We start from the raw sequence: 25,791 nt of genomic DNA, 5'->3' as shown, positions 1-25,791 counted from the left end.
ATGTCTGCTATCAATCAAAGAATAGATAATAAGGAAATGGACTGTACTGTAAACTGTAATGGGAGCTGAAATAATGTTAAGATCTACTAACAACAAACTACATTTATGTAGAGCTTTTACAGGATCATGGACTCTAAGAGATCTTAATTTTTATTGATTTGATACAGTGCAGAACAGGATGTTCTGGCCCAACAAGCTGCATCACCCAGCAACTCACCAATTTAACACTAAGCTAATCGCAGATCAATTTACAATGACCAATTAACTACCAGCTGGTACTTCTTTGGAATCTGGGAGGGAAGCAGATCACCCAGTGGAAAACCCTATGGTTCACAGGGAGAACGTACAAACCTCTATGGCTACCAGATCCGAAACAACTCATTAAGTAACAAAAGCATTTTTTAAACTTTCTTCTGGTAGTATAATAATTAGGTCTGTGCCCTATTTACTGAGGTCCTTGCAAGCAGAAAATGTCTCTTCCTTTTAACCTATCAAAAGTCTGCTTTATAACGGAAGGAGAGAATGAAGCAGAGGTTGAAAGATGACTAAAGGCATAGTTGGAGAGGTATATTTTGAAGACAGTTCACTCATATGTTCAATGATCCAGTTGTTCAATTTAATATCAAAGGTTGCAAAAGGTACATTTAATGTCAGAGAAATGTATACAATATACATCCTGAAATGCTTTTTCTTCGCATCCATCCACGAAAACAGAAGAGTGCCCCAAAGAATGAACGACGGTTAAATGTTAGAACCCCAAAGTACCCCCCAGCTCTCCTTCCTCCCGCGCATAAGCGGCAGCAAGCAACAATCCCCCCACTCCACCAGCAAAAGAAAAGCATCAGCACCCGCCACCAAGCACTCAAGTGTGAGCAAAACAACAGTAAAGACACAGACTTGCAGTTACCCCAGAGACTATGTTGTTCACCCGACATTTGACATATCACAGGCTCTCTCTCTCCCTAATAAGGGAGAAAGAGATGTCTTCATTTTCAAACAATTCGCTGGTTTATGATGTTAAAAGTCCATTACGTCGCTTTTTCTGAGCTCTGTGCCCAAAGATCTCGAGTCTCTGGGCACACAGCCGTAGATATTCTGACTCCCCTGGTGACACACGGGTCTCATGCCGTGACACCGACCTTCGATCCGCCCTTCTCCACAGTCCCGCGATCCTAGACCTCCGAAGCCAAGCCAGACTCTTAGGCCGAACCCTTGGCGTGCCGAACAACGGCAAGTTATGAAACCCTGAGAGCGGGTCCCATTCACGCAAAGAACCATAGTCAGCATGTCAGGGTCTTCAAAATAGAGATATTAAAGATGGAAATAAGCTGTTTCTGAAGATGCAAGCAAAGGAGTTGCCGTTTAGCACCATCATTACTCCACTCTGCCTCTGCCTCTAATATTAGAGAATGTATACAGTGTGCAACCTGAAATTCTTACTCCCCGCAGACATCCCTGAAAGAGAAAAAGAAACAATGAATGACATTGAATGAGGGATACTCCTTCTCTCACTAGCAAGCCAGAGACAGGTATCCCTCCTGCAACATCAAGAGGGGAGACCAACAGCTTGCTGTTTTGTTGTTACAGTATGCTGCATTATTTGTCTGAATCCCCCAACTTGAGGACCAGTCGCTCATGCAGCAACTGAAGAAAGGGAGAGAAAGAGATTGCTCAAGTGCAGGGGCCTTCTTTTGACAGCAGCTCACACCGCCTGCTGTCTCGATGTTTCAGTATCCCGTGACGCTTCAGTCAGTGACAACAGCGAGGAATGAAGTCATCCACAAGACCGCACCCTGAAGACGCATGTCTTCCAGGCTTCACCTGTAGATATCCAAATGCCAGGCCCCTCGGCAGGTCCAAGAGCATGAACCCACCGCCCGTGAAGAACCGTAGTTTGAGCTACAGCTGTAGATCACAGACTCTGACAGGACCTCAGCCATCTTGAAAATAAAAGAACAGTCATGAGAAGAGAAGAATAAGCTGTGCAGTGAACGAACTGGAAGAAGTCACCTGGGTCTGTGAAAACCTCCGTTGCCATCTTTAGCTCCTCCAAGTTAGACTTAGGTAGCTAATAAGAGAATACAAAGAATGATGGGTGGAAGGCATTTAAGCAAAGGTAGTGTGGGGAAGGATGACAGTACATTCCTACAGGAAGGGACTCAAGGGGCTTGCAAGCTATAGCTGAGGAAGGTTATGGGGAGGGGGTCACAAACCAAAAGGTTTATGGTAAGGGAACTTATAGTGTTCAGCAAGGTCAGTGAAAGGATGCTAACATTTACAGGACTGGCTTTGGAGCTAAAAACAGAAAATTCCGGAAATATCTATACTATCGGTGTACCTATCCAAACTTCAAGCTCACATGGACCACTTGTGCTGGCAGCTCATTCCACACCCTCACGACCCTCTGAGTGAAGAAGTTTCCCCTCATGTTCCCCTTAAACTTCTCACCTTTCACCCTTAATCTATGAGCTCTGGTTGTAGTCCCACCCAACCTCAGCGGAAAAAGCCTGCTTGCATTTACCCTATCTATACCCCTTATAATTTTGTATACCTCTATCAAATCTCCTCCTCAATCTTCTACTTTCAAAAGAAAACAGTCCTAACCTATTCAATCTTTCATAATAACTCAGGTCCTCCAGACCCGGCAAGATCCTAGTAAATTTTCTCTGTACTCTTTCAACTTTAGGAGTTAGTATAAGATGACACTCAAAATAGTCATCACAGGAGACAACAAACCCAAAACTCTGACAAACACCCTAAATTAACTTGCAATGTTTTGCCCACTCCACGCTTCATGCTCAGAATTACATTAAAATACTGAAATTTTCCAAATAGACTGTTACATTAAGATAACATTTAAAGAAGTTGTGCATGGAAGTACTGGGAAGGGAGTTAGAAAGATAGATATTTCTTCTTTACTCAGTGCCTCGTGTTGGAGATGATTTGCCTCCATTCAAATTCTATGGGTTCTGAAGTGGCCAAGAGCCCTTCGTAGGATCTGATTACGCTGTCACTGGTCAGGCTGATGTTCGGATGGGGTGCAAGCGTGGGTGGTTTGTGACACTGCTCGCTCCTTTTTGCTGATTGCCCTTGGTATCTGCATGCTTGGTGCCTTCCCTGGTGCCCCTTCTGCATTTTAAAGGTTAGGTAGCCAGGCATTCCAATGAGTTGATGAGGCTGTAGCATTTTTGTCAAGAAGTCTTTGAGGTAGTTAGGCAGTGGTGCACAGCTGTAGCTTCCAGCAACCCAGATTCCATTTTGAGCTCTGGTACTGTCTACGTGGAGTTTGCACATTCTTCCTGTGACCATTTGGGTTTCCTTCAGGTGTCTGGTTTCTTCCCACATCTCAGCGTTATGTAGTCACATGTAGGTGAATGGTAGAATCTAGAGAGAGCAGATGAGGATATGGGGACATTTGAAAATGGGATCATTGTAAACAAGTGCTTGTTGGTTAGGACAGACCCAGCGGGCTGCAGGACCTGTTTCTGTGCCTTGTGACTCTATGATTCTGTTAAGTTCTTGAAGCATTTTCTCTGCTCTCATGTAAATCGTTTGGCCAAATAAAATATGGAGCTGACTCCTTCTCTGGCATCAGGCATAAGGACAACGTGGTCTGCTCACTGGGTTAACTTAGTGTCATCAGAACCTGAATACTGGGAATACAGGGAGGAACACTACAAGCAACATGCACAAGATGCTGGAGGAACTCAGCAGACCAGGTAGCATCTACGGAAAAGAATACAGTGGACATTTTGGATGTCCTGATGAAGGGTCTCGGCCCAAAACATCAACTGTACTTTTCCATAGATGCTTCCTGGCCTGCTCAGTTCCTCTAGCATTTTGTGTGTATTGTTTGAAATTCCAACATCTGCAGATTTTCTCTTGTTTGTGTAAGAACACCACAATATTGATTTGACAATCCAACCAACAGATTTACTGAGAGAGCACCAACATTACTTCGCAAGTAGTTCAGGTGCCAAATGTAGATTGTCTGTCTTCAAGGCGTATAGAAAGATGATGATGGTTGCTGTTAATAGATCAGGAAACTGGTGCTGGGATTATGTTGGGATCTTCAAACGCTCTTTTCGCCAGTCACTGAAGACTGTGCTGACACACAGGAGACGGTGGTGAATTTCATCATTGAAGAAGCTTCAATGAGAGGTAACTCCTGAAATAAGGAAAGTGATCCTCATGCCATGGACCTTGATTGTCAGGCAGCAGTGTTATGTGCCGGGAGCAAGTTCGAAGCGGACTTTATTTCCCAGATGTTTAATGTAAAGCCTATACTCTGATACATTTCAGTAAAGGAGTTAATGACGGCTTGCAGCATGGCCTCCAATCATGCGTTTCTGTGAATTCTGAATCTAGGAATGGGGTTGAGATAACCGTGGTTCCTGACAAAGGTTGAACAGTTTCCTATTTGTTCTTTAGATTTGCATTGATCCAAGCTGAAGGCAGTATGAAGTACTGTGATGAGGAAGATTTGTTTGACCTGCTTGTGCTGGGAATGGGTCAATGCTAGATCCATTGGTTTAGATCACAGCTTGCATGTCACTGTCTGGTAGATACGGTTGCAAGTGTTTTTGAGGATAGCCAGATTAGTAAAGAATTCACCATAATCTTTCTCAATTGATGAGGTTGATGAAAGTGGCAATGTGTAGTGAACGGTACTGCTCTTTTCATTTTTCTCAAATTAAGCACAAAGTGACCGTCATATCCACTGTGCCAAGTGATGAAAGCTGTCCATGCTTCAACTCTGGGAATAACTGAAGGGGAACCTTGCAATGACTTTCTCTATGGAAACAGCAGGGAGGCCTCTCTGTAGTTACTGTTGTTTGGTCTTGTCTTTTATTTTGAAATTGGTCACAGTTCTATTTCTGAGACCCCGTGGCATGTTTTCCTGTTCTCAGACTAGGGAGACGAGGTCATAAATCTGTCATTTTTTAATACTTCAATAGGGATTTTGTCTGCTGCTGAAGCCTTGATGTTCTTCAACTGTCAGATAGACTTTTCAAACACATGCTGGGTTGGACTGAGATTGTAGTAGATAGTATGCTGTGTAAAGGACCCAAAGACACCGTTGACCAGGAAAGAATCTCAGATTGAACTACTCCTCCCAGCACATGTTGCTAGTTGCTCTGCCCCTGAGAAGTTTAATTGCAAAAAGGTTAGACCACAAGTCATTGATGTTTGCAAAAGGGCTGGAGTTTAAAAATAGGGAGATTTTTATTGAAATTATGCAATGAATCTTTGAGGTTTCAAATGGAATACTGCAGACAGCTTTGTTCCCCTTACCTAAAGGAAATGATGCGGTAACAATGCGGGCAGCCCAAAAGAGATTCGCTAGGCCAGTTCTTGAGATGAGAGTGTTGTCCTGTCAAGAAACTCAAAATAGCTTGGGTCTGACTAAACTCAGAGTCCAGTTTATTGTTACATGTATGCACGGGTGTAATGAAAATCTTACTTCCAGCAACGTCACTGGCACAGAGCATCATATAAACAGAACTTACATGAAAAACTTAAAGTACTGCATAAATTATACATAGTTATACAAGCAAGAATGCAAAATAGAACAAAGTAAATGTCCACTGCAGTTCAAAGTAGTCATAGCATGGCTGTACAGAGGTAATGATTTGGGTTGTGAAGGTTGGTTCAAGAACTGAATGGTTGAAGTGAAGTAGCTATTCTTGAACCTGCTGATGTGGGACTTCAGCTTTCTGTACCTTCTGCCTGATAGCAGCAGACAGTTTAAGGCATCCGTTAGTCTTGCGAGACCATGGATCTGCGCTTGGAAAGTCTTCACTCTCCAGGGCGCTGGCCTGGGCAAGGTTGTATGGAAGACTGGCAGTTGCCCATGCTGCAAGTCTCTCCTCTCCACGACACCGATGTTGTCCAAGGCAAGGGCCAATACAGCTTGGCACCAGCAGACGGTAGAACAACTATAATCATATTGAATGCTAGTGCAGGTTTGAAGGGACTGGTGATCCACACCTGCTCTGACTTTTTTGTGTCCATGTGTTCACTCAATGGATTGAATCCTTGGTGACTTGGGCCATAGGTTTTCGCATTAGCACTGACTCAGCCACATCTGTTATGGTCAGTGAGTTGCTGGACCTCCAGTGCTTTTACCACTGTTCTTTTGTCCACAAGATTTTATGGGCCTTGGCCTTCAGATGTTTGTGAATTGGTTGGATCAGAGTTAAATTTATAATAAATTTGTTATCAAAGTATATATATGTCTCCATATACAACCCTTAGATTCATTTTCTGGCGGGCATTCACTGTAAATACAAATGCTGTAGAATCAAGGAAAGACTGCCCCCAATAGGATGCGCAATAAGCAATGTGCACAAGACAACAAACTATGCAAATACAAAAAGAAAGAAAAAAAGTAATAATGATATTAATAACAACTAAACAAGCAATGAATATCGAGAACAAGAGATGAAGAGCCCTTAAAAGCGACTCCATAGGTTGTGAAAACAGTGGTGAGTTCATCCAAATCTGATTTATTAAGGGAATCAAAGGATATGGAGATAAAGTAGGAAGTCAGTGTCAGTAGAAAAATCAGGAATAATACCGAGGACTGTCAGGGCAAGCTTGAATAGCTAAATGAGTCACTCCTGCTCCTAATTTCTATATTCTTATGTTTAACATGGTCCTTGCTTTAAACAGGACCACAATAGTTAATTGTCCAAGAGATCCCTTTCACTCCATCAACCATTTAATAAATGGCATATTTTCTGAGGAAGGTAATTGAAAGCATTAACTTTTTTCCTGCAAGGGAATTGAAGTGACAGTTAAAAATTAAATCATGTTTTCAGGCACTCTTCAATTTATTGGATTAGAAATTATGTGAATCTGTACTTAATGACTCGGGTTCCAGTGCTGACCAGTGGAGATAAAGATAAATTGGTGCAGGAAGAGTGTTGCAGTAGGTTACTGAGGAATACAAACTTAATCAGACAGTACTATATCTGGCTTTGGACTAGACTACAGCTTATATCCTGCATCACGATTGTCACAAAATAAACAATAATAGCAGCTACTTTATAAAGAATAACAAATGGGAATCACTCACCTCAGCTCTGAACTGACACACTTTCAAGGTCTCTACAATTCATGTTCTTACTTTTATTTATTTATTTTTGCATAATTTGTTTTATTGTTGTTTGTCCATCTTTTGTCTATGTATAGTTTTGCACAAGTTCTATTTTACTTTTATTTTCCTGTAAATGCCAGCAAGAAGAGCAATTTCACAAGTCTTAGATCTCCCCTTCTGCCCTCACTTCCAGTAACTGGGTTTGAAGCCATGCTGGGTCGGGAAAGATCTCTTTGAGAGAATGGAGCAAACGCAACTTGTCTGTGTAGTCCAACATAGGACATCACTCTATATACTTTATACTTTATTTTATTGTCACCAAACAATTGATACTAGAACGTACAATCATCACAGCGATATTTGATTCTGCGCTTTGCGCTCCCTGGAGTACAAAAACTGGACTACTCTTATGCAGGTTAGCATTAAATAGGTCTGACTAGGTCTGCAATGCTGACCAGAGCAGGTAAAGATAAATTGGTGCAGGAGGAGTGCTGAGGTAGGTCACTGAGGAACCAGACAATACTAGATCTGGCTTTGGACTTGGAACATGGGGATATTGTGTTAGTGCCTAGAGCTAGTATCCCGCATCATGACTGTCACAAAATAAGCAAGCTTAGTATGTGACAGAAAGTACCAGCAGGGAGAGACTGGTATGAGAAAGACTCTTCAAAACCACTGCCAACTACCATTCAGCATTCATCAGCAGAAGCAAAAGTAACACAAAACCAGCACTTTATCTGATGCCTTCTCTCATAGGTCCCCAGGGACCCTTTCCTATATTGCACATCTCTGTGTAGATCTTCAGTGTGCTGCGAATTGCAAAATGGAGTTTGCTGATTGCTGACATCAGCTAGTATAGCTGATTATACTGATGACGCAGGTCTCTACCAGAAATCGCCAGCAGCAATCTCTAGTCAGAGATTTGTGGTGCAAGACACATGCAACACAAATATGAATCTAGTAAATTTTTGCAGCAGCAGATAAGCTTCATATACCCAGTCCTTGTAAAATGAGCAATCTAAAAACTTATCCCTAATTTCTCCATTTTTATAATATTTAACTCTTAGGATGTTGAAGGCACCAGTAGGGATTTTTTGTTGGTCCTTTGCACCAAGTACTAGTGTCAAATGTGGGGCAACCCTTCCATGGAAGATCGTAGTAGATTTACAACAATCTCACAGCCTTCATAGTCGCTCTGTGAACTCTCTAACCAGAATACAACTTATTGTAGGAGGAAAGGAAACATGGGAAATATTGTTTCTCCCACATGTTTAGAGCTTCCATTACTTCCCATACCATAGGTCCCTGTCCAGCTGTCAAATTGTGCATAGCAAAATCCCAGTAACAGATTCAGCTTGCTCATAAAAAGAGGTGCATTAACTAGGAGAACTGTTTAATCCTTTCAAAATAGGTCTCAGGTTCTGTAACACCACTCTAAACCACTGTGTGTTATGCATATTTTGAGAAATAGTCACAAAATCAAATCCACTGTCTTTAGACAGATACTAAAAATAATCATGTTACCTATGATAGCTATATGGCCATTCGTTTAAATTTACTCATGAGATTGTGTCTGATTTTCACTTCCAGGATAGGCCAAATTTTTGCTTATATTAATATAAATTGTTTTAATTTCAGAATGAAATCGGAAGGTAAGGCTTAAGGATATAACTAACTGATGAAGCATGCCAATTAAATTTAATTTACAAGGTTAATTGGAAAATAGCTTTCCCCTCAGAGCTGAAAACAGAATGCACCTCATTATGAAATTTAACAAATTAATTGGTATTGTCAGGAATGCAAGTTGAGAACAAGTTACTGAGCCAGACAGAACAAGTTTAACATCAAAAGAGACGTGGTGATTAACTCATGACATCTCAGAGACAGTCCACTATCTCAGGGTAGTAAATGTGTACATTTATTCAGCTCTTTTGAAGATCTCCTTTTAAGTCATTCTTAAAGGTTAATTATTTTGCAAATAGGATACTTTAAGACAAGGGAAAGAAAATTTGGAAGTGGAATACAATACAAGTTGCTCTCTGAAATACTGTATATTTGCACTTTGATTTTTTTTCGCTGAATGTGATATATGACTCCCTTTCAAAAATTTGGGCTGGAAGTGTGTCTAAATGACGAAACATTTCTTCAATTGTCATGAAGTTATCATCAACTTCATATGGCTTTGGATCTGAGGGTGCTTTGATGGCGACAGAACATCTTTTTGTATGAACAAGCAATAGATGGGCTTTCTTATTATACAATAGTCCATTCTTTAAGCCATCCTTTTGATTGGGTTGAGTTGTTCTCCAATCTTGGCAATCCATTTGCAAACGTTCGGTCACCATACGAGGAGATATCAGCAGTGCGCCAATGTTCATTTGTGGTCTCCCCCCGAATGCCTGGCCTTTATATACTTATCAATCAGCCGATTGGTCATCATGACAGAAACTCAATTGTGACATGGGGGGGGGGGTCTCATCGCTGATTGGTTGCGTGGCAAACTCTGTAAATTGTGGTCTGAAATTTTGCCCACATTGGCTTACAAGAAGGTTGGAGGTCTTCCTGCCTGTTTACAGAATTATTTGCAGAAAACCACACTCTGAGGAATTCTCTCTTTCATCCCACGTGTTTGCTTGCACCATGACTTTCACTGATGCCCAGTTGAATTTGTACCCCTCTCGATCTTTGTGGCTAGAGAGTCGGGAGACTATCCTTTTATTATTCTGAGGCAATGAGCTAACTGTTATATTTTAAGCAACGCACACAAAATGCTGGAGGGACTCAGCAGGCCAGGCAGCATCTATGGAAAAGAGTAAACAGCCAACATTTCGGGCTGAGACCCTTCATCAGCACTGAAGGAAAAAGATAAGAAGTCAGAGTAAGAAGGTGGGGGAGGGGAGGAAGAAGTGCAAGGTAGAAACCGGGAGAGGGGGAATGGTGAAGTACAAATCTGAGAAGTTGATTGGTGGAAGAGATAAAGGACTGGAAAAGGGGGAATCTGATAGGAGAGGGTAGAACACTATGGAAGAAAGGGAAGGGGGAGGAGCACCAGAGGTGATGGGCTGGTAAAGAGATAAGCTGAGAGAGGGAAATGGCAAAGAAAGAGGGGGGTGGGGGGTGGTCACTTACTGGAAATTCAAGAACTCCATCGCCATCTATACGGGTTCCAATGACGTTGGAATTTGAACATCGATTTCTTGAACTTCAGCTAATTGGATGTCCTGATAAGGGGCTCGGCCCGAAATGTCGACTGTTTACTCTTTTCCATAGACGCTGCCTGGCCTGCCAAGCTCCACCAGCATTTTGTGTGTAGTGCACAGATTTCCAGCATCTGCAGATTTTCCATGTGTTTGTTATATTTTAACCTTGGTTTTGGCAGTTTTGCAACATAGGCTTTTCCAGAAGTGTGTGTGTGTGTGTGTGTGTGTGTGTGTGGCATTGAGTGAATGTAGACGTGTAGGCAATAAGGTGAGTGAGAGATCTCTCCTTTATCTTCCTATAACTGTTAAATACTCTGTGTCAAGTCAGCGATATCCATGAGCACCTTGGCTGCAGGTCATAGTGGTAGAGAGTCATACAGCAGGGAAACAAGCCCCTTTTCTCCACTGAGTCTGTACCTGTCATCAACTACCCACGTACACTTACCCCACATTAATCCTATTTTTATTCTCCTCTCAATTTCCGCCGATTATACCACTCACCCACATGCTAGGAGTAACTCATAATGGTCAATTAACCTACTAACCTGAACGTTCTTAGGATGTGGATGGAAAATGGAGAAATGACGGGGAGTGCTGGGTTATTGGACCTGGAAGGCAAAGCTCTTCTATTTATGCCACTCTGAACCAGGTTTCATTATACTGATTCCCTTGCCCTATATCAGCTGGAGGCAATGTAAGTCATCATTGTTCAATTAGCTGACCTAAAGAGAACTCCAACTGCCTGTGAACACGCCTACAATGCACTTATGTCTTCACTGCCTGCCCGTGGTCAAATTCTTATAGCATAGAAATGGAAAATTAATCTTTTATCTTTAAAGAATGCAGAGATAGTTGAACATCAACCTTGAAACGTACGATTCCAGTATTTGCTCTCCTTCCCCAAAGGACTTGTACAGACTTGTTTTCTGTTAAATGAGATTTTTAAAGCTTTGTGGTTGTTTTTACTTGAAACACACTTTATCTGACATTGTTCAAGAACTGGCTTCGAATTCTCAAAGCCAATGGTGGAATAAGAATGAACATTCCCTGGATCCTTAGCCTAGATCATTCCTGATCATACAACATTTTTGGCTCGGTAAGGTAGCAGAGACAATGGCAATATTTCCATTACAGCCAGGGGTTTCTCTGACAAATCCTTTATCATGGCAATTAAGCACATCTTCATCTATTAATCCATTAGCCAAATTTTTTGATCAGGGAGCTTAAGGTAACAGATCCCTTAGGAGACAGTGAACATAATATGATATAATTCACCCTGTAATTTGAGAGGGAGAATCTAAAGTCAAATGTATCAGTATTACAGTGGAGTAAAAGGAACTACAGAAACATGAGAGAGGAGCTGACCAAAGTTGATTGGAAGGGGAATAGTAGGAATGATGTCAGAATGGCTGGAGTTTCTGGGAAAAATTCAGAAGGGGTAGGATAGATACACCCCGAAGAAGAAGAAGGTCAACACAACCGTGGCTGACAAGGGAAGTCAAAGCCAACATAAAAGCAAAAGAGAGGACATACAATAGAGCAAAAATGATTGGGAAGCTTTTAAAAACCAACAGAAGGCAACTAAAAAAGCCAGAAAGAATGGAAAAATAAAATATTAAGGTAAGTTAACCAGAAATATAAAAGAGGATACCAGAAGTTTTTTCAAATATATAAGGAGTAAAAGAGGGGCAAGAGTTAGATATTGGACCACTGGAGAAGTAGTAATGGGGGACATGGAAATGGCAGACAAACAGAATAAATATTTTGCATTAGTTTTTACTGTGGAAGACACTAGCAGTACACCAGATGTTCGAGAGTGGGAGGGAGAAGAGAGTGCAGTTGCTATAATTAGGGAAAAGGTGCTTCGGAAGATGAAAGGTTTGACGATAGATAAGTCGCCTTCTGAAAGAGGTATCTGAAGTGATTGTGGAGTCATTAGTAACGACCTTTCAAGAATCATTATATTCTGGCATGGTTCCGGAAGACTGGAAAACTGCAACTGTCACTCCATTCTTTAAGAAGGGAGGGAGGCAGAAGAGGTGAAATTATGGACCAGTTAACCTGACTTCAGCCATTGGGAAGGTGTTGGAGTCGATTGTTAAGGATGTGGTTTCAGGGTATTTGGAGGCACATGATAAAATAGGACGTAGCCAGCATAGTTTCCTCAAGGAAGAATCTTGCTGGAAAAATCTGTTGGAAATTTTGAAAAAAATAACAGGCAGGATAGACAAAGGAGTATCGGTTGATGTTGTGTACTTGGATTTTCAGAAGTGCCACACTAGTGCCGATGACTAGTGGTGTTCGACAGTGGTTAGTATTGGGGCTGCTTCTTTTTAAATTCTATGTCAACGATTTGGATGATGGAATTGATGGACTTGTGACCAAGTTTGTGGATGATATGAAGATAAGTGGACGAGCAGGTAGTGCTGAAGAAGCAGGGAGATTGCTGAAAGATGTACAGCTTAGGAGAATGGACAATGAAGTGGCAGATGAAATACAGTGTTGGAAAGTGTACAGTCATGCACGTTGGTCCTTGAGAGTCCTTTTGCAGGATTCCCTGAAGGTTAACCTGCAGGTTGAGTGGTGTGTCAGGAAGACAAGTGCAACGTTGGCATTCTTTTCAAGAGGACTAGAGTATAAAACAAAGATATAATGCTAAGGCATTGGTGAGGCCTCACTTGGAGTATTGTGAGCAGTTTTGGGCCCTGTATCTAAGAAAGGATGTGGTGACATTGGAGAGGTTTCAAATGAGGTTCACTAAAATAATTCTGGGATTGAAAGACTTGCATGAAGAGCGTTTGATGATCCTGGCCTGTACTCACTGGAATTTAGAAGAATGTGTGGGGAAATCTCATTGAAACTTACTGAAATTGAAAGGCCTAGATAAAGTGGATATGAACAGGATATTTCCCATAGTGGGGGAGACTAGGACCAGAGGACAAAACCTCAGAGCAGAGGGATGTCCAATTAGAACAGAGGTGAGGAGGAATTTCTTTAGCCAAAGAGTGGTGATTCTATTGAATTTGTTGCCACAGGTGGCTGTGGAGGCTAGGGCATTGAGTGTATTTAAAGCAGAGATTAATGGATTCTTGGTTAGTTAGGGCATGGAAGGTTAAAGGGAGAGGGCAGGAGGATGGAGTTGAGAGAGAAAAGGATTAGTCATGATCAAATGGAGGAGCAGACTCAGTGGGCTGATTGGTTGAATTCTGTTCCAATGTCTTATGGTATTATGGTTTTATAATCTCAATTAAGTTGAGTTAATAACATGGGGCACTAATTATCTAATAATCTTAAATTTTTCTCGTCAAGATTAGGTATAAGGGCCATCCAGCTGTTCTTCATCCAGGAAGTATTTCACCCACCTTTATCACAGAGGGAAATGTTGGCTAAAATGTTGGTATCCATCTCATGAATCTCAGACAGACCCAGCTTGCCCGGGCCAGCCACAGTACCTTTGTTAAATCCATCAGTGCTCTTTGAAATTGTATTCATTGCCTCCCATTGCATCATGCATTAAACCAACATCATCTGCTTGGTCTAAACTAGGACAAAATCTACCATTTATAAATCTACAATCATTATAAATATCTACCCTTTCTTGTTGGGAACAGCAAAATGAGATTTTAAATAAAGCTCCAATTCTTCTATATTTATGGGACATCCTTCCTTAATTCCCTAGGTAATGCCCCTCTTATATCCACTTAAACACACTATTCACGGTCATGAACCTCTTGATAGCATTGGAATTAAAAATTTGCTTCTTACGTTTTTAAATCATTATTCCTTCTTGTAGGATCTTTATGTTTTTTAGCTAATAAAAGGCTCGCGACCCTCTCTGAATTATAAAAGAATATATTGGTTTTACTTCCATTCCACAGCAAATAATACAACTGACTATGTGGCGTCAAACAGAGGACCATTCATACAAGAGTTATTAGCATGAATTCATAAAGGAACCATAATCCAGATTGACTCATTTGAACAACTGGCATCCCAACTCTATGTCGGGTTGTTCTGTGGTGTTAGAAACATTGAAACAAAGAAAACCTACAGCACAATACAGGCCCTTCGGCCCACAAAGCCGTGCCGAACATGTCCTTACCTGAGAAATTACCTAGGTTTACCCATAGCCCTCTATTTTTCTGAGCTCCATAAACCTGTCCAGGAGTCTCTTAAAAGGCCCTATTGTATTGGCCTCCACCACCGTCACTGGCAGCCCATTCCACGCACTCGCGTAAAAAAAAGCTTACCCCGATATGTGTACTTCTGTTTCCAAAAAAGCTTTTGAGAAACATCCACAAGGAAGACTTTTATTTAAATCCAAAGTTGTCACTATTCGGGATAAACCTGGAGATTAGCTAAGAAATTGAACAAAGGACACAAAATAACAAGCACATATTGGAACTGCACACGGAAATCTATTCTCAGCCTATGTTCACAGACAAAATGCTGGAGGAACTCAGCAGGCCAGGCAGCATCTATGGAAAAGAGTACAGTCGATGTTTTGGGCTGAGACCCTTCAGCAGGACTGGAGAAAACAAAAGATGAGGAGTAGAGGTAAAAGGTGGTGGGGGGTGGCGAGGGAGAAACTCAAAGTGATGGGTGGAACTGGGGGGGGTGAAGTAAAGAGCTGGGAAGTTGATTGGTGAAAGATTTACTGGAGAAGGGGGAATCTAATAGGAGAGGGCAGCAGGCCATGGAAGAAACAAAAGGGAGAGGAGCACCAGAGGGAGGCAATGGGCGGGCAAGGAGATAAGGTGAGAGAGGGAAAAGGGGATGGGGAATGGTGAAGGAGAGGTGGGGTTGCATCACTGGAAGTTTGAGAAATCGATGTTCATGCCATCAGGTTGGAGGCTACCAGGTGGAACATAAGGTGTTGTCCCTCCAACCTGAGTGTGACCTCATCGCAACGGTAGAGGAGGCCATGGATAAACATAACAGAATGGGAATGGGAAGTGGAACTAAAATAGGCGGACACTGGGAGATCCTGCTTCTTCTGGCGAACAGAGCGAGGGAGCTTCGCGACGCAGTCTCCCAATCAAAGTTCTTCCAGCATTTTATATATGTTGCTCAGATTTCCAGCATCTGCAAATTTTCTCTTCCTTGTTCTGTAATTTGGCTGATTAGATTTCCAGTGTGTGTTAACCAGGGCCTCCAGAATCAGCTTGATTCTCATTGGCAAAAACCACAGTCTGGGTTTGCATTTCATAATGTCACCCCAGTGTTCAATATATTGCAGTCATATGATGGTTTGGGTAAAACACAGATCAACTGAAAGCATGGTTCCAAGAGGACCATGCTTAGGCCAGGTAACATAGTCTGCCATATTCAGAACTGACTTTGTGTCTGCTGTGTAAAAGTTTTATAAGATTCCCATTATTTGAGATACCAAATGCAGTGATGATTAGCAACGACACAGAGAAGCAACATCTACCCAAGATGAGTAATCGAATAGGTACAATGAATTGAACAAGTACTTATACACTGCTCTGGCCTGTTTACTACCCTGGAGTCCTACAAGCTGTAGTTCCATTGAAGGAAGATGATGGAAAAGCAGATAGAAAGGACTGGTGGTTCTAAATGTCTCCTCCCTATAACCAAGGAAATATGTTGCTTTGCAATCCAAGAAATCTTGAACACTCCTGAGATGTCTTCCCTACTTTGACAAAGTCAAAGATCAGAATACCCTATTAACTGCAACCAGGTAATGGCACAAGGAGTATGGCCTCCAGTAGATAACTAGTCATCAAACCAGACACACGAGTCCACGTCAAATTAAAGGGTACATTTATACAGCATCTACGGGTTATTGAAACACAGTATGTGGTACTGCAGCCCCTCCAGTAGTTTGCAGTCTCGCTGCTAATGAGAGAAGTTAATATGAAGCTGCAGTCACATCATCCTAATGAGTCTAAAAATCCTTCACAGCTTCTTGTGCATGTCATTCAAAGTTCCCTGCGGGCTAGCGTGTGAGCTCTGATGTGTAATGCGCACAGTCTGCTGCTGGTCTTACTGTGGCTATTGTAGCATATGCCATGCTAGCTGCACCTGTAGACCTCAGGATGAAGACATTTCCTTTGATTGTCAGCCATATCACTTCAACTGCTTAAACGCCAGACCACTTGGAAGCAGACCTAATATTAATTCTCAGAAAGAAATTGGTTAAACACTTGAGGTGAAAACATTGCGAGGTTATAACAAAAGAGCAATGGGAGTGTGACTAATCGGATCTTTCTCTCTCTCTCCTCTCTCTCTCTCTCTCTCTCTCTCTAAAATGTCGGCGTATGCCCTGTAGGCTGAATGACCTCATTCTTTGCTACACGATCATACGTCTGGAAAGGGTTTAGAGTTGATGAGCTGATGTTTGGTATCTCTGAAGGCTTCTCAGTAATGAACGCTTACACTATGGATTTGTCTCTAGTAGTGTTTCTTGCACAGTCTTTTCTCTCTCACTTTTCACTGCCTTGTATAATTTATGTATAATACTGTACATGCATACTTGATAATTAACTCGGCTTGGCTTGACTTGACTTTTACTGCAAGAGCTCTACCAACCTGCCTAAAATTTCCGTAAGGAACAGATTTTTCCTGCTTCTCGTTCTGTTCCCCAGGGAGGCCCTAGATTTCTCAACCAGCCGTCTGTGTAAACAGTTCTTGAAGCAGCTGGGAGGTCAGTAATATTTAAATGTCCCACTGCAGAACCTCAGACAGCAAGACTGTGCATCAGGAGTTCTAAAGACAGGTGCAATATGGGCTGCCTTCTGTAAAACCATATGCATGGCTAATCAGGTCACACCGTTCCTGTTCTCAAAATGTGATATGTTCTCAGCAAATGAAGGTCTTCACTGAGAAAACTACATATCAGAATTTACTTCTCCTTCACAATTTCTCCCTGGGCATTTTATATTGTAGTCCTTTCGTGCGACATAGAAGAAGGTAGACACTCCTCCAGAAAGTTCTGGAGACACGGACTCCAAGTGTTGTCTTAAGCTCCCCTTTCAGAATACAGTACCTCTGCATCTTTTGTTCTGATTAATACCATGCTGCTTCTTTAACCAAGGGTATCAATAATGCAGAACTAGGATATGGAAGTTTATTTGTGCAATAACTAAAGATTGAACTTATAGGATATTGTATCATACCAGTTGATTAAAAATCAAAAAGTCATAACTTTAAAAAACTGCAAATATTGGAAGACTGAAATTAATGCATAAAATGCTGTCAAGTCTCAACAGGTAATGAAAGAGAAACAGAGTTAACATTTCAGGCTGGAGACCTTTATTAATGAGCTAGCAAAATACATTTACAAATTATGCATGCTGTATGTATTTCCTCCCAATATAAAGCCCTTTCCCAGTTTCAAGTTAGTGCCTTTCTTGTTTCTTTCCCAATAAACTTGTATTCATGTAAGTCATCAAAATGAACTTCCCAAAAGATTAGTGTCTGTACACATTACAGTCTTGTAACACATTAATCTGAGGTCTCGCACATTCATATCAGCAGATATACATTGCATCCAGCCCGCCATGGGCAGGCTCAGTTTTATTTATCTGCAGCTGTAACAGCTCTGAAGAAGCTGAATGCTACTGAGAGGGAAGCAGCCCACTTGAACGATACCTTCTCAAGCATCCTGAGCATCCATTCATTGCCTTCACCACCAATTCACTTTGGACACTGTGTGTGTGCCTTTCAAAAAAAATGCACTGTCCTTACTCACCTAGGTCAGTGCAACAGTACCACCTGGACATACATGCTCCCCCGCCAAGAAGCATAAGAGCTATAGGTAGATGGGAAAGCTACGACCTGAAGTTCCTTCCAAGTCAGGTGTGCCCTGCTGGGTTGGAATTATACTGGCTGTTCCTTCATGGTCATGGGTCTCAATGGTGGAATCCAACTCAACAATGTTGTGTGTTACCTTTCACCAAAAGGACTTCAGTGTTTCCAGAACGTAGCTTGCCAGCACATTCTTAGGGACAATTAAAGATGAGTAAGAAATATCCTCATCCAAAAAAATCATGAAGAATATTAGAAATCTTTGATCAGTTACTGTAAATGTTACTCTCTGGCACTGCTAATGCTTTCAGAGGCAACATTATATTATAAAGACGTTTTAGATTTAAACTACTAGCCAAAAGAAGAGATATCATTGGGGTCATAAAATGGTTACAGCTCAGAAGGAGGCTATTTGTCTCATTATGCCCTTGCCTGCTCTCTGCCAGAACAACTGTCTAATTCCATCCATCTGCCCTTTCTCTATAAACTTGCAATATTTCTCCAGCATATTTCAATTATCTATCCTCAATTAGCAGAGTGAAATTGGGATTGGCTAAATTTTCAGTGCTAGCAATAAAGTACAGTACAATGACGAAATATTTGTCACTTTGGAGATGAATTTGATTAACAAACTAGAACATTAATGTTAATAAACAAGGGAAAGTATTAGCATGAAACGTATGCATTAAGTTTCTCATGATAAAGCATTTTACAACTGACCAATGAAAATGCACATCAATTCAGTTTGCCATCTTGCACCTGGCAGCTTCCGCATTCTTTGCTTCCATAAACTTACCCAGGCAGAACAGAAACATTGAAGATGTGACTTTGTAATAAGTTGTACTTCCATGATTTTTGAAAAGCTCTACAAATCTCTATACACTCTTTCTTCTTTGAAACAGATTGAATCAGGACTATTGACCATCTACACCACAGGCGACTCACTAATGAACAAAGACCATTGACACATGTCATGAAATAGCTTCAAGCTGAGTGAACATACATTTGTTTCTTTGCTTCTCATCCATTTTAAATTGGCCGGCTGGTGGCATAGTGGCATCAGCGCTGGACGTCGGGGCGAGAGGTCCCGAGTTCGAATCCGGCCGACTTCCTTGCACGCTCTCCATCCGTGCCTGGGTTGAGTGGAAAAAAACAAACTTGGAGAGGGATGGGCTCCGCCAGGTTTCAGATGCCCAAGACACGCCGTACGACAAGCACACCAAAAGCTTGTCATGATGGTGCCCCGACGACTCCACCAGGAGATAAGGGCGCGCGCACACACACACACCATTTAAAATGGTATTAGGGTTGATGCCTTTCAAAGATTCTAAATGAACACGAGTGATGCTCAGAATGTGTAGAAATAATTAATAATATCTATTAAGTTGGAAATCCCCTCACAACTTGTATATGAAGTGTCGATTTAAAAAAAAGCTACTTTATCCAGTAGTCAGGAGAAAGGAAGATTTTCAAAGAACAGTTTTTCACATTGCATGAACTAGCTGTAGTTCACTGCCATCATCCAAACCAGTGCAGATCTTACCAGAGGATCAAATTTAGTAATTTGTTGAGAGATTATCCAAAACCTTGACTGAATGACTGTAGAAGAAGAATTGGCTGTTCTGTGAGCTTGGACTTTGTGACACTGTCCTTCAGCTTGTCTGGGAAATAGGAAATAAATTTTCCACAGCCACTGGAGAGCACGAGTTTCCAGTTCAAGTGTAGATAGGTGGCAGTTTAGTTTTGGGTTGTCATGGTGATCAGCTCCAACTTCCAATAACTTTTTCTCCTTCTATTTATATCGGTTCTGCCCATTTTTGCCACAAGTTATTTGTCTGATGTTAGATCTGTTTCTTTTTCCCCTCTCCATTTGAACACTCTGACCTGCAATTTGCAATACATTGCACTTCATCCTTACGGCAACTCAAGAATCAGCGAAATCCCCTTTCTCCTATCAATTCCTCAGGCTCCTACTCTTGCTACTTCCTGCCCAGCTTCTTTGCAATTGAAACTAACTTAGTTTCTCTCCTCAGTTCTGATCCAAGTGCGTTTGAGCTGTAACAATAACTCTGTTTCTCTTTCTACAGAAGCTGCCTTTTCTTTTGAGTGTTTGCAGCATTTTCTGTTTTTATTCCAGCACTCAGCATCCAGCTTCAAACACACTATCACAGCGCTCCATTGTTATCTTAATGACAACTGGAGCCACTGATTAATGTCACAAATGACAACAAATTAATACAACATCAGAAAATCTGTTTGATTACAAAATCACAAGGGGACTATGTTTGTATCAGTGTCGTAACAAATTATTGTTGCACTGTGAGGCATTCATTAGTACAAGGAGTCTAACCTAGATGGAGAATATTAATAGAGGTCAAGGTGGCAAGCTGTAATTAAATGAGGTACATATTGCCCTCTTTTTATCTTTTATTTCTCCTGCACAATTACAAGAAACTGTAATCAGTTATTCCAATCATTTTAACAAAGGAATTTGCTTACAAAGACTAAAATTCGGGTTAACCTCTTCGGAGGATGCTTTCCAGATTCCACTTCCCTGCACTCTCTGTTGAGTGTGACAGGGGTGTAGGCTCCCCTTCCCGTTACCTCAGCCAAGTAAAGCTGGACATGCCTGAACTGTGAAGGACAATGCTGTCCCAATGTCCACACTGTCCCCTTGGAGGAGGATAGTATTACCAACCATATTCCGGAGGGACATCAGCATAAATGAAGATAGTTTATAACCTGGGATTTCCCTTTTGTGGGACCAGTTCTCTAACCCGCTAGCACAAGAATAGTTTGCAATTTTTATCCATAACTTGAACAGGTAACATGCTATGAATTTCTATATGGGTTTGGGGTGGATGAAGAGATTAACCAAAAAAATTTGGCTTGAGCACTCCCAGCTTACTCAGGTGAGATATTACAAGGGAAATATGCCTCAAGTTAAATCCAAACCATGGAAACTGGATGGGAAAATATTGTCTTAACTATTTATCCAACGAAATATGTAACACAAGATGGTGTTATTTGTCCCCTTCATAATGCTACTCCATTTGCTTTTTTCCTTTCCCTTTCTTTGTAGCCTTGGTAAGTTTATCTAATTTCCCGTTGAAAGTTAAATCTGAATATACTTTTAGCATCAGCCAACATATTCTTAGTAATAACTTTTTGCTCCTCTGATGCTACCATTTGTACTCCTAGTGAAAATATTTACTGTCAGTCCAATCAAAACTCATCCATCGTAATAAGAAACTTCATTAATTCTTTTCCTCAGCATTCTTTGCTGTAAGGTGAACAACCTCAGCTTCTTCAGAATCTCTCAAGGCATTTACTCTTAGTTTCTTTCTAGTAAATAGAGTCATAGAACACTAAGCAGACCCTTCAGCCCATCTTGTCAGTGCCAACCCATTAATTTGCCTAGTCCCATCGAACTGCACCCAGACCATAGCTCTCAATACCCCTCTCATCCAAATTTCTCTTAAATGTTCAAATCAATCCACATCCACCACGTGCATTGGCCGCTCATTCCACATTCTCACCACCCTCAGAGTGAAACAGATCCCTGCCCCCATATTCCCTTAATCAGAATCAGAATCAGGTTTATTATCTGCATGTGACGTGAAATTTGTTAACTTAGCAGCAGCATTTCAATGCAATACATAATCTAGCAGAGACAGAAAAAAAATAGTAATACTAAATAAAATAAAACATAATAATAAATAAACAAGTAAATTATGCATACACAACTGCGCTGCTCCAAAGAGCACTATATGAGGTACTTCTTACCCTCAGCCATTGGGCTCTGTAATGAGACAACCTATAGCCAGGGAAGTGATGACCACTCCTGTTAGACTGTTTGTGGTAACTTATTTTTTATTCTTTCCTCTTCTCTTCTAATATTTATATCTGTGCAATTTGTAACGTTACTGTTCCACTATATTTTCCTTTGGGGTCAATAGAGTATCTACCTATCTAATCCCAATAACATAGTCATACTTTCTTATTCCTCATTTCTACGTATAAAGCCTCACTAAACAAGTTTTCCAAGCTGTCCTGACTGAACACTGCTGTGGCATTTTCCTTGACTAGTAACACCAACACCCCCCCGCCCCCCCAATCGCTGCCACTCTATCATGTCTAAAACAACGAACCCAGGAATATTGAGCTGCCAGTTCAGCTCCTCCTGCAACCAAGTCTCACTAATAGCTACAATGTCATAATTCCAGGTGCAGATCCATGCCCTAAGCTCATCCACCTTTCCTATAGTACTCCTTGCACTGAAATATACGCAGTTCAGAACATGCTCAACCTTTTGATTCCTGACTTTTTTTGTAGACCTAACATCACCTTTCTCCACAAGCACTCTAATATCTGTTCTGGCACTCTGGTTCCCATCCCCACAACTCTAGTTTAAACAAATCCCCCTTCCTCACCCCCATGCAGCTCCAGAAAACCTTTCTGCCAGGATGTTAATCCTGTGCAAAATCTGCTCATCTCTTCCGGTGGCTGGTGCTCACAATAGACCCCAGGACAGAGTTACTTTGTTGAATTTGTTTGTTGCAGCTCTGTTTGTAAAGTCGAGGATGCCATATGTCTATTAAATGGCCCTGCCCCTTGCAGAGATTTGTGAGTGGTCAATTTGTTTACATTAAGGCCAGTTAATTAGCTAGATAAGATCTACATGATGTCCACCTGTAATGAGTGGTAAATACAGTACTGTATATACAAAGTGAAGGTCCAAGTTGCTGTGAGGCAGTGCAAGAACAGATGATTCAGAAAACTGACAGATTAACCTTGCAAATAAGGGTAAAATGTTAGGGAACTTTGGAGTGTGGGATGGAACTATAGGATCTTTGGGGTATCTGAGCAGAGGTAGATTTAATGCATCCCATATTTCCAGAACATAGAGATAGAAAGGAGATTGTAGACACTGGAATCTGAAGCAACAATCTGCTACAGGAGACACAAAATGCCAGAGGAACTCAGTAGGCCAGGCAGCATCTATGGAAAGGAATAAGCAGTGGACATTTTGGACCGAGAGTTGTGTGTGTTGCCGTCGATTTTCAGTCTGTTGGCTTCGGTTTTTTGTGTTGGCTTCGATTTCCATCATCTGCAGATATTCTTATGTTTGGGAATCTGCTGTAGGAAATGATGGCATTGAGCAGCATTTGTGGGAGGAAAGGATTTGGAAAAGCAAGTCCTCATATGGAGTTTCAAACTGAAACATCAACAATTCCTTTCCTCACACATATGCTGCTCGACCTGCTGAATTCCTCCAGCAGATTGTTACCTAGAGATTGTCTAATTCCTCAGTCAAATTCATTTTGTAGTATGTATCAAGGAAAAATTGTTTGGGCAGATATAGTTCATGGATCTCTGCTTCAAACTGAGTGCAAACAAATCAATCTCACCTCACATACAAGTTTTCAGCTTTCTGCTTCTGGTGGTGCCTGGTGGCATTTGCAGGATATGTGAAGGTCATCCCAAGATGAAATGAAGTTCTAGGAAAAAAAATGATGATGTTAACCATTTAAATACAAAATGTGGTTAATGAGGTGAGAAAAGAAGAACATTGCAGTGCTTTCAGAGGAAGTGGTGGAAAATTAATAGAGAACGTAAATAGTCTAAATGAAATATAGGATATCTTTTTGGCTGAATTGTTAGTTTGCTAAGGAGATTTATTGGGTAAAGGCAAGCTTTCCTTGGAATAATTCATCAGATCTTCAATGCTCTTCTGAAACCACAAGAATACAAACAACAGATTCTGGAAAGACTCAACAGATCAACACACATATGCTACTTGTTTTGATGGAAGGTCATTAATCTGATATATACGTTCGGTTTCTTTCTCTACAAATTTGCCTGTCCTTCTGAATGGTTCCAGCATTTTTGTTGCTGGATTTCCAGTATCTGCAGTGTTTTGCTTTTGAACGGCAGGATCCCATCCAAAGTATTACATCCTAGTTACATGGGACTTGCTCGGTACTGAAGTGCCAACGCAGAATTGGACCTGCATTCAGGAGACGAGATTGGTCGCAAGAGTGTTCAACTCACCAGTAGCAAACAGTCAAGTTTATGTAAATAAGAGTTCAAAGTTAGTAACCATGAATGTCGTGACCCTGGATAAAATAAATTTTTCATAGCTCAAGAGGCCATTCAACACACCCATCCTGTGCTGTCTCTCCAAGAGTTACGCAGCTGACACTTGAATGGATCTCCTGTAAGCTAAAGAGGAAATCTTGATCTCCTGATCTATCTCATTTCGACCCATCCTCTTTATTTGTCTGTCTATCTATCTATCTGTCCCCCAACTTAACCCTAGCTTAATCACAGGACAATTTACAATTAATCTACCAGCCGGTCCATCTTTTGGACTGTGGGAGGAAACTGGAGCATCCTGAGGAAACCCACACAGTCATGGGGAGAACGTCCAAACTCTTTACAGAGAGTGGCAGGAATTGATCCCGGGTCGGCTTTACCGTAAAGCGTTGAGCTAACCACTGTGCTACCATGCTGATTTTTCTGTAGCTGCAACACTGCATTCTGCATTTTGTTTGCTTTTTATTGTCCTGAAGTGTAGTATAAAGTGATCTGCCTGGATGGCATGCAAACAAAGTGTTTCACTTCATCTTGGTACAGGTAACAATAATAAAACAAAGCAACACACACAAAATGCTGGGGGTAGCTCAGCAGGGCAGGTAGCATCTATAGAAAATAGTAAACAGTCGACGCTTTGGGCTGAGACCCTTCAGGACTGAAGGAGTGTTTTGGCCCAAAACGTGGACTATTTACGCTTTTCCATAAATGCCACCTGGCCTGCTGAGTTCCTCCAGCATTTTGTGTGTGTTGCCTTGGATCTCCAGCACCTGCAGATTTTCTTCTGTTTGTAGCAATATAGCAGGTCCCATCCTCCCCTGTCCTTTCTCTGGAGCCATGAAATTTCTTTTCTCTTCACTACAGGTCTAATTTTAAATTCTCTTTTTGAAAGCAAAGAAGAAATTAACATCTTTACAATTGCAGAGCTGGGGCAGAGGATATCAGAACCAGTAAGATTCATCACAGTAAAAAGGAGTGAAATTTCTCTGGACAATGAAGGCATCTTTGTCTGATTATGAGTGACAACAGACTACATTTGCTTGCCTTTGCTGAAATGTACTGGGTTCTGCTGTAATGGTATAAAACGTGTATTGAAATTTCACGTGTTTTTATTCTGCAGCACCCCCTTCATCAATCTCTGTCATCGCAGCAGATACACCAGCCCCTTTCAGTCGGTACGAGGCACAGAATTTCACATTGGTTTGCATCGTGTCCGGAGGAAAGCCAGCCCCCACGGTATGTTACAGCATGAGAGAGGGGCAAAGTGATTTTTTACCCCCTCACCTCCTCCTCCCTTTGAGATTGGTCCTCACTATTTTGTGAAGCCAAGGTAATGACAATGTATCTGTGCTGCAGTGAGAGGTAACCAAGCCAGGGCAGCTTTTAACAAGCTGCCTCACCAGTAAGTGGTTCTTCGCCTGCTCTTTCTTTCGAAAGAGGCAGACAAAGTCTAAATCAGATTGATGGGAAATACTCAGAAACTCAGCAGGTCAAGTTGTACCCATGGAGAGCAAAACAGATTTCACATTTCAGGTCGATGACCTTTCACTGGAACTAGGGACTTTAAGAATAGAGTTACATTTCACTGCTTCTGAATGTTTATCTTTGTGCTCTGCTGCA

At 41.4% G+C, this 25,791-nt stretch overlaps 1 protein-coding gene across 2 annotated transcripts in view; it reads left to right on the top strand.

Annotated features, from left to right (window-relative positions):
• Positions 1 to 25,791, top strand: part of igsf21a (immunoglobin superfamily, member 21a) — a 433,141-nt gene that overhangs the window by 265,528 nt on the left and 141,822 nt on the right. For both annotated transcript variants that reach the window (XM_063032904.1, XM_063032905.1), the window contains one exon: positions 25,292 to 25,407. In XM_063032904.1, coding sequence (XP_062888974.1) covers positions 25,292 to 25,407 — 116 coding nt within the window. The remainder of the gene's footprint in view (positions 1 to 25,291; positions 25,408 to 25,791) is intronic.

Source organism: Mobula hypostoma, chromosome 25 (assembly GCF_963921235.1).
Source record: "Mobula hypostoma chromosome 25, sMobHyp1.1, whole genome shotgun sequence".
Lineage (NCBI taxonomy): Eukaryota > Metazoa > Chordata > Chondrichthyes > Myliobatiformes > Myliobatidae > Mobula > Mobula hypostoma.
Note: the sequence above shows the minus strand (reverse complement) of the source record. Positions and strands in the feature narration are given on the sequence as shown.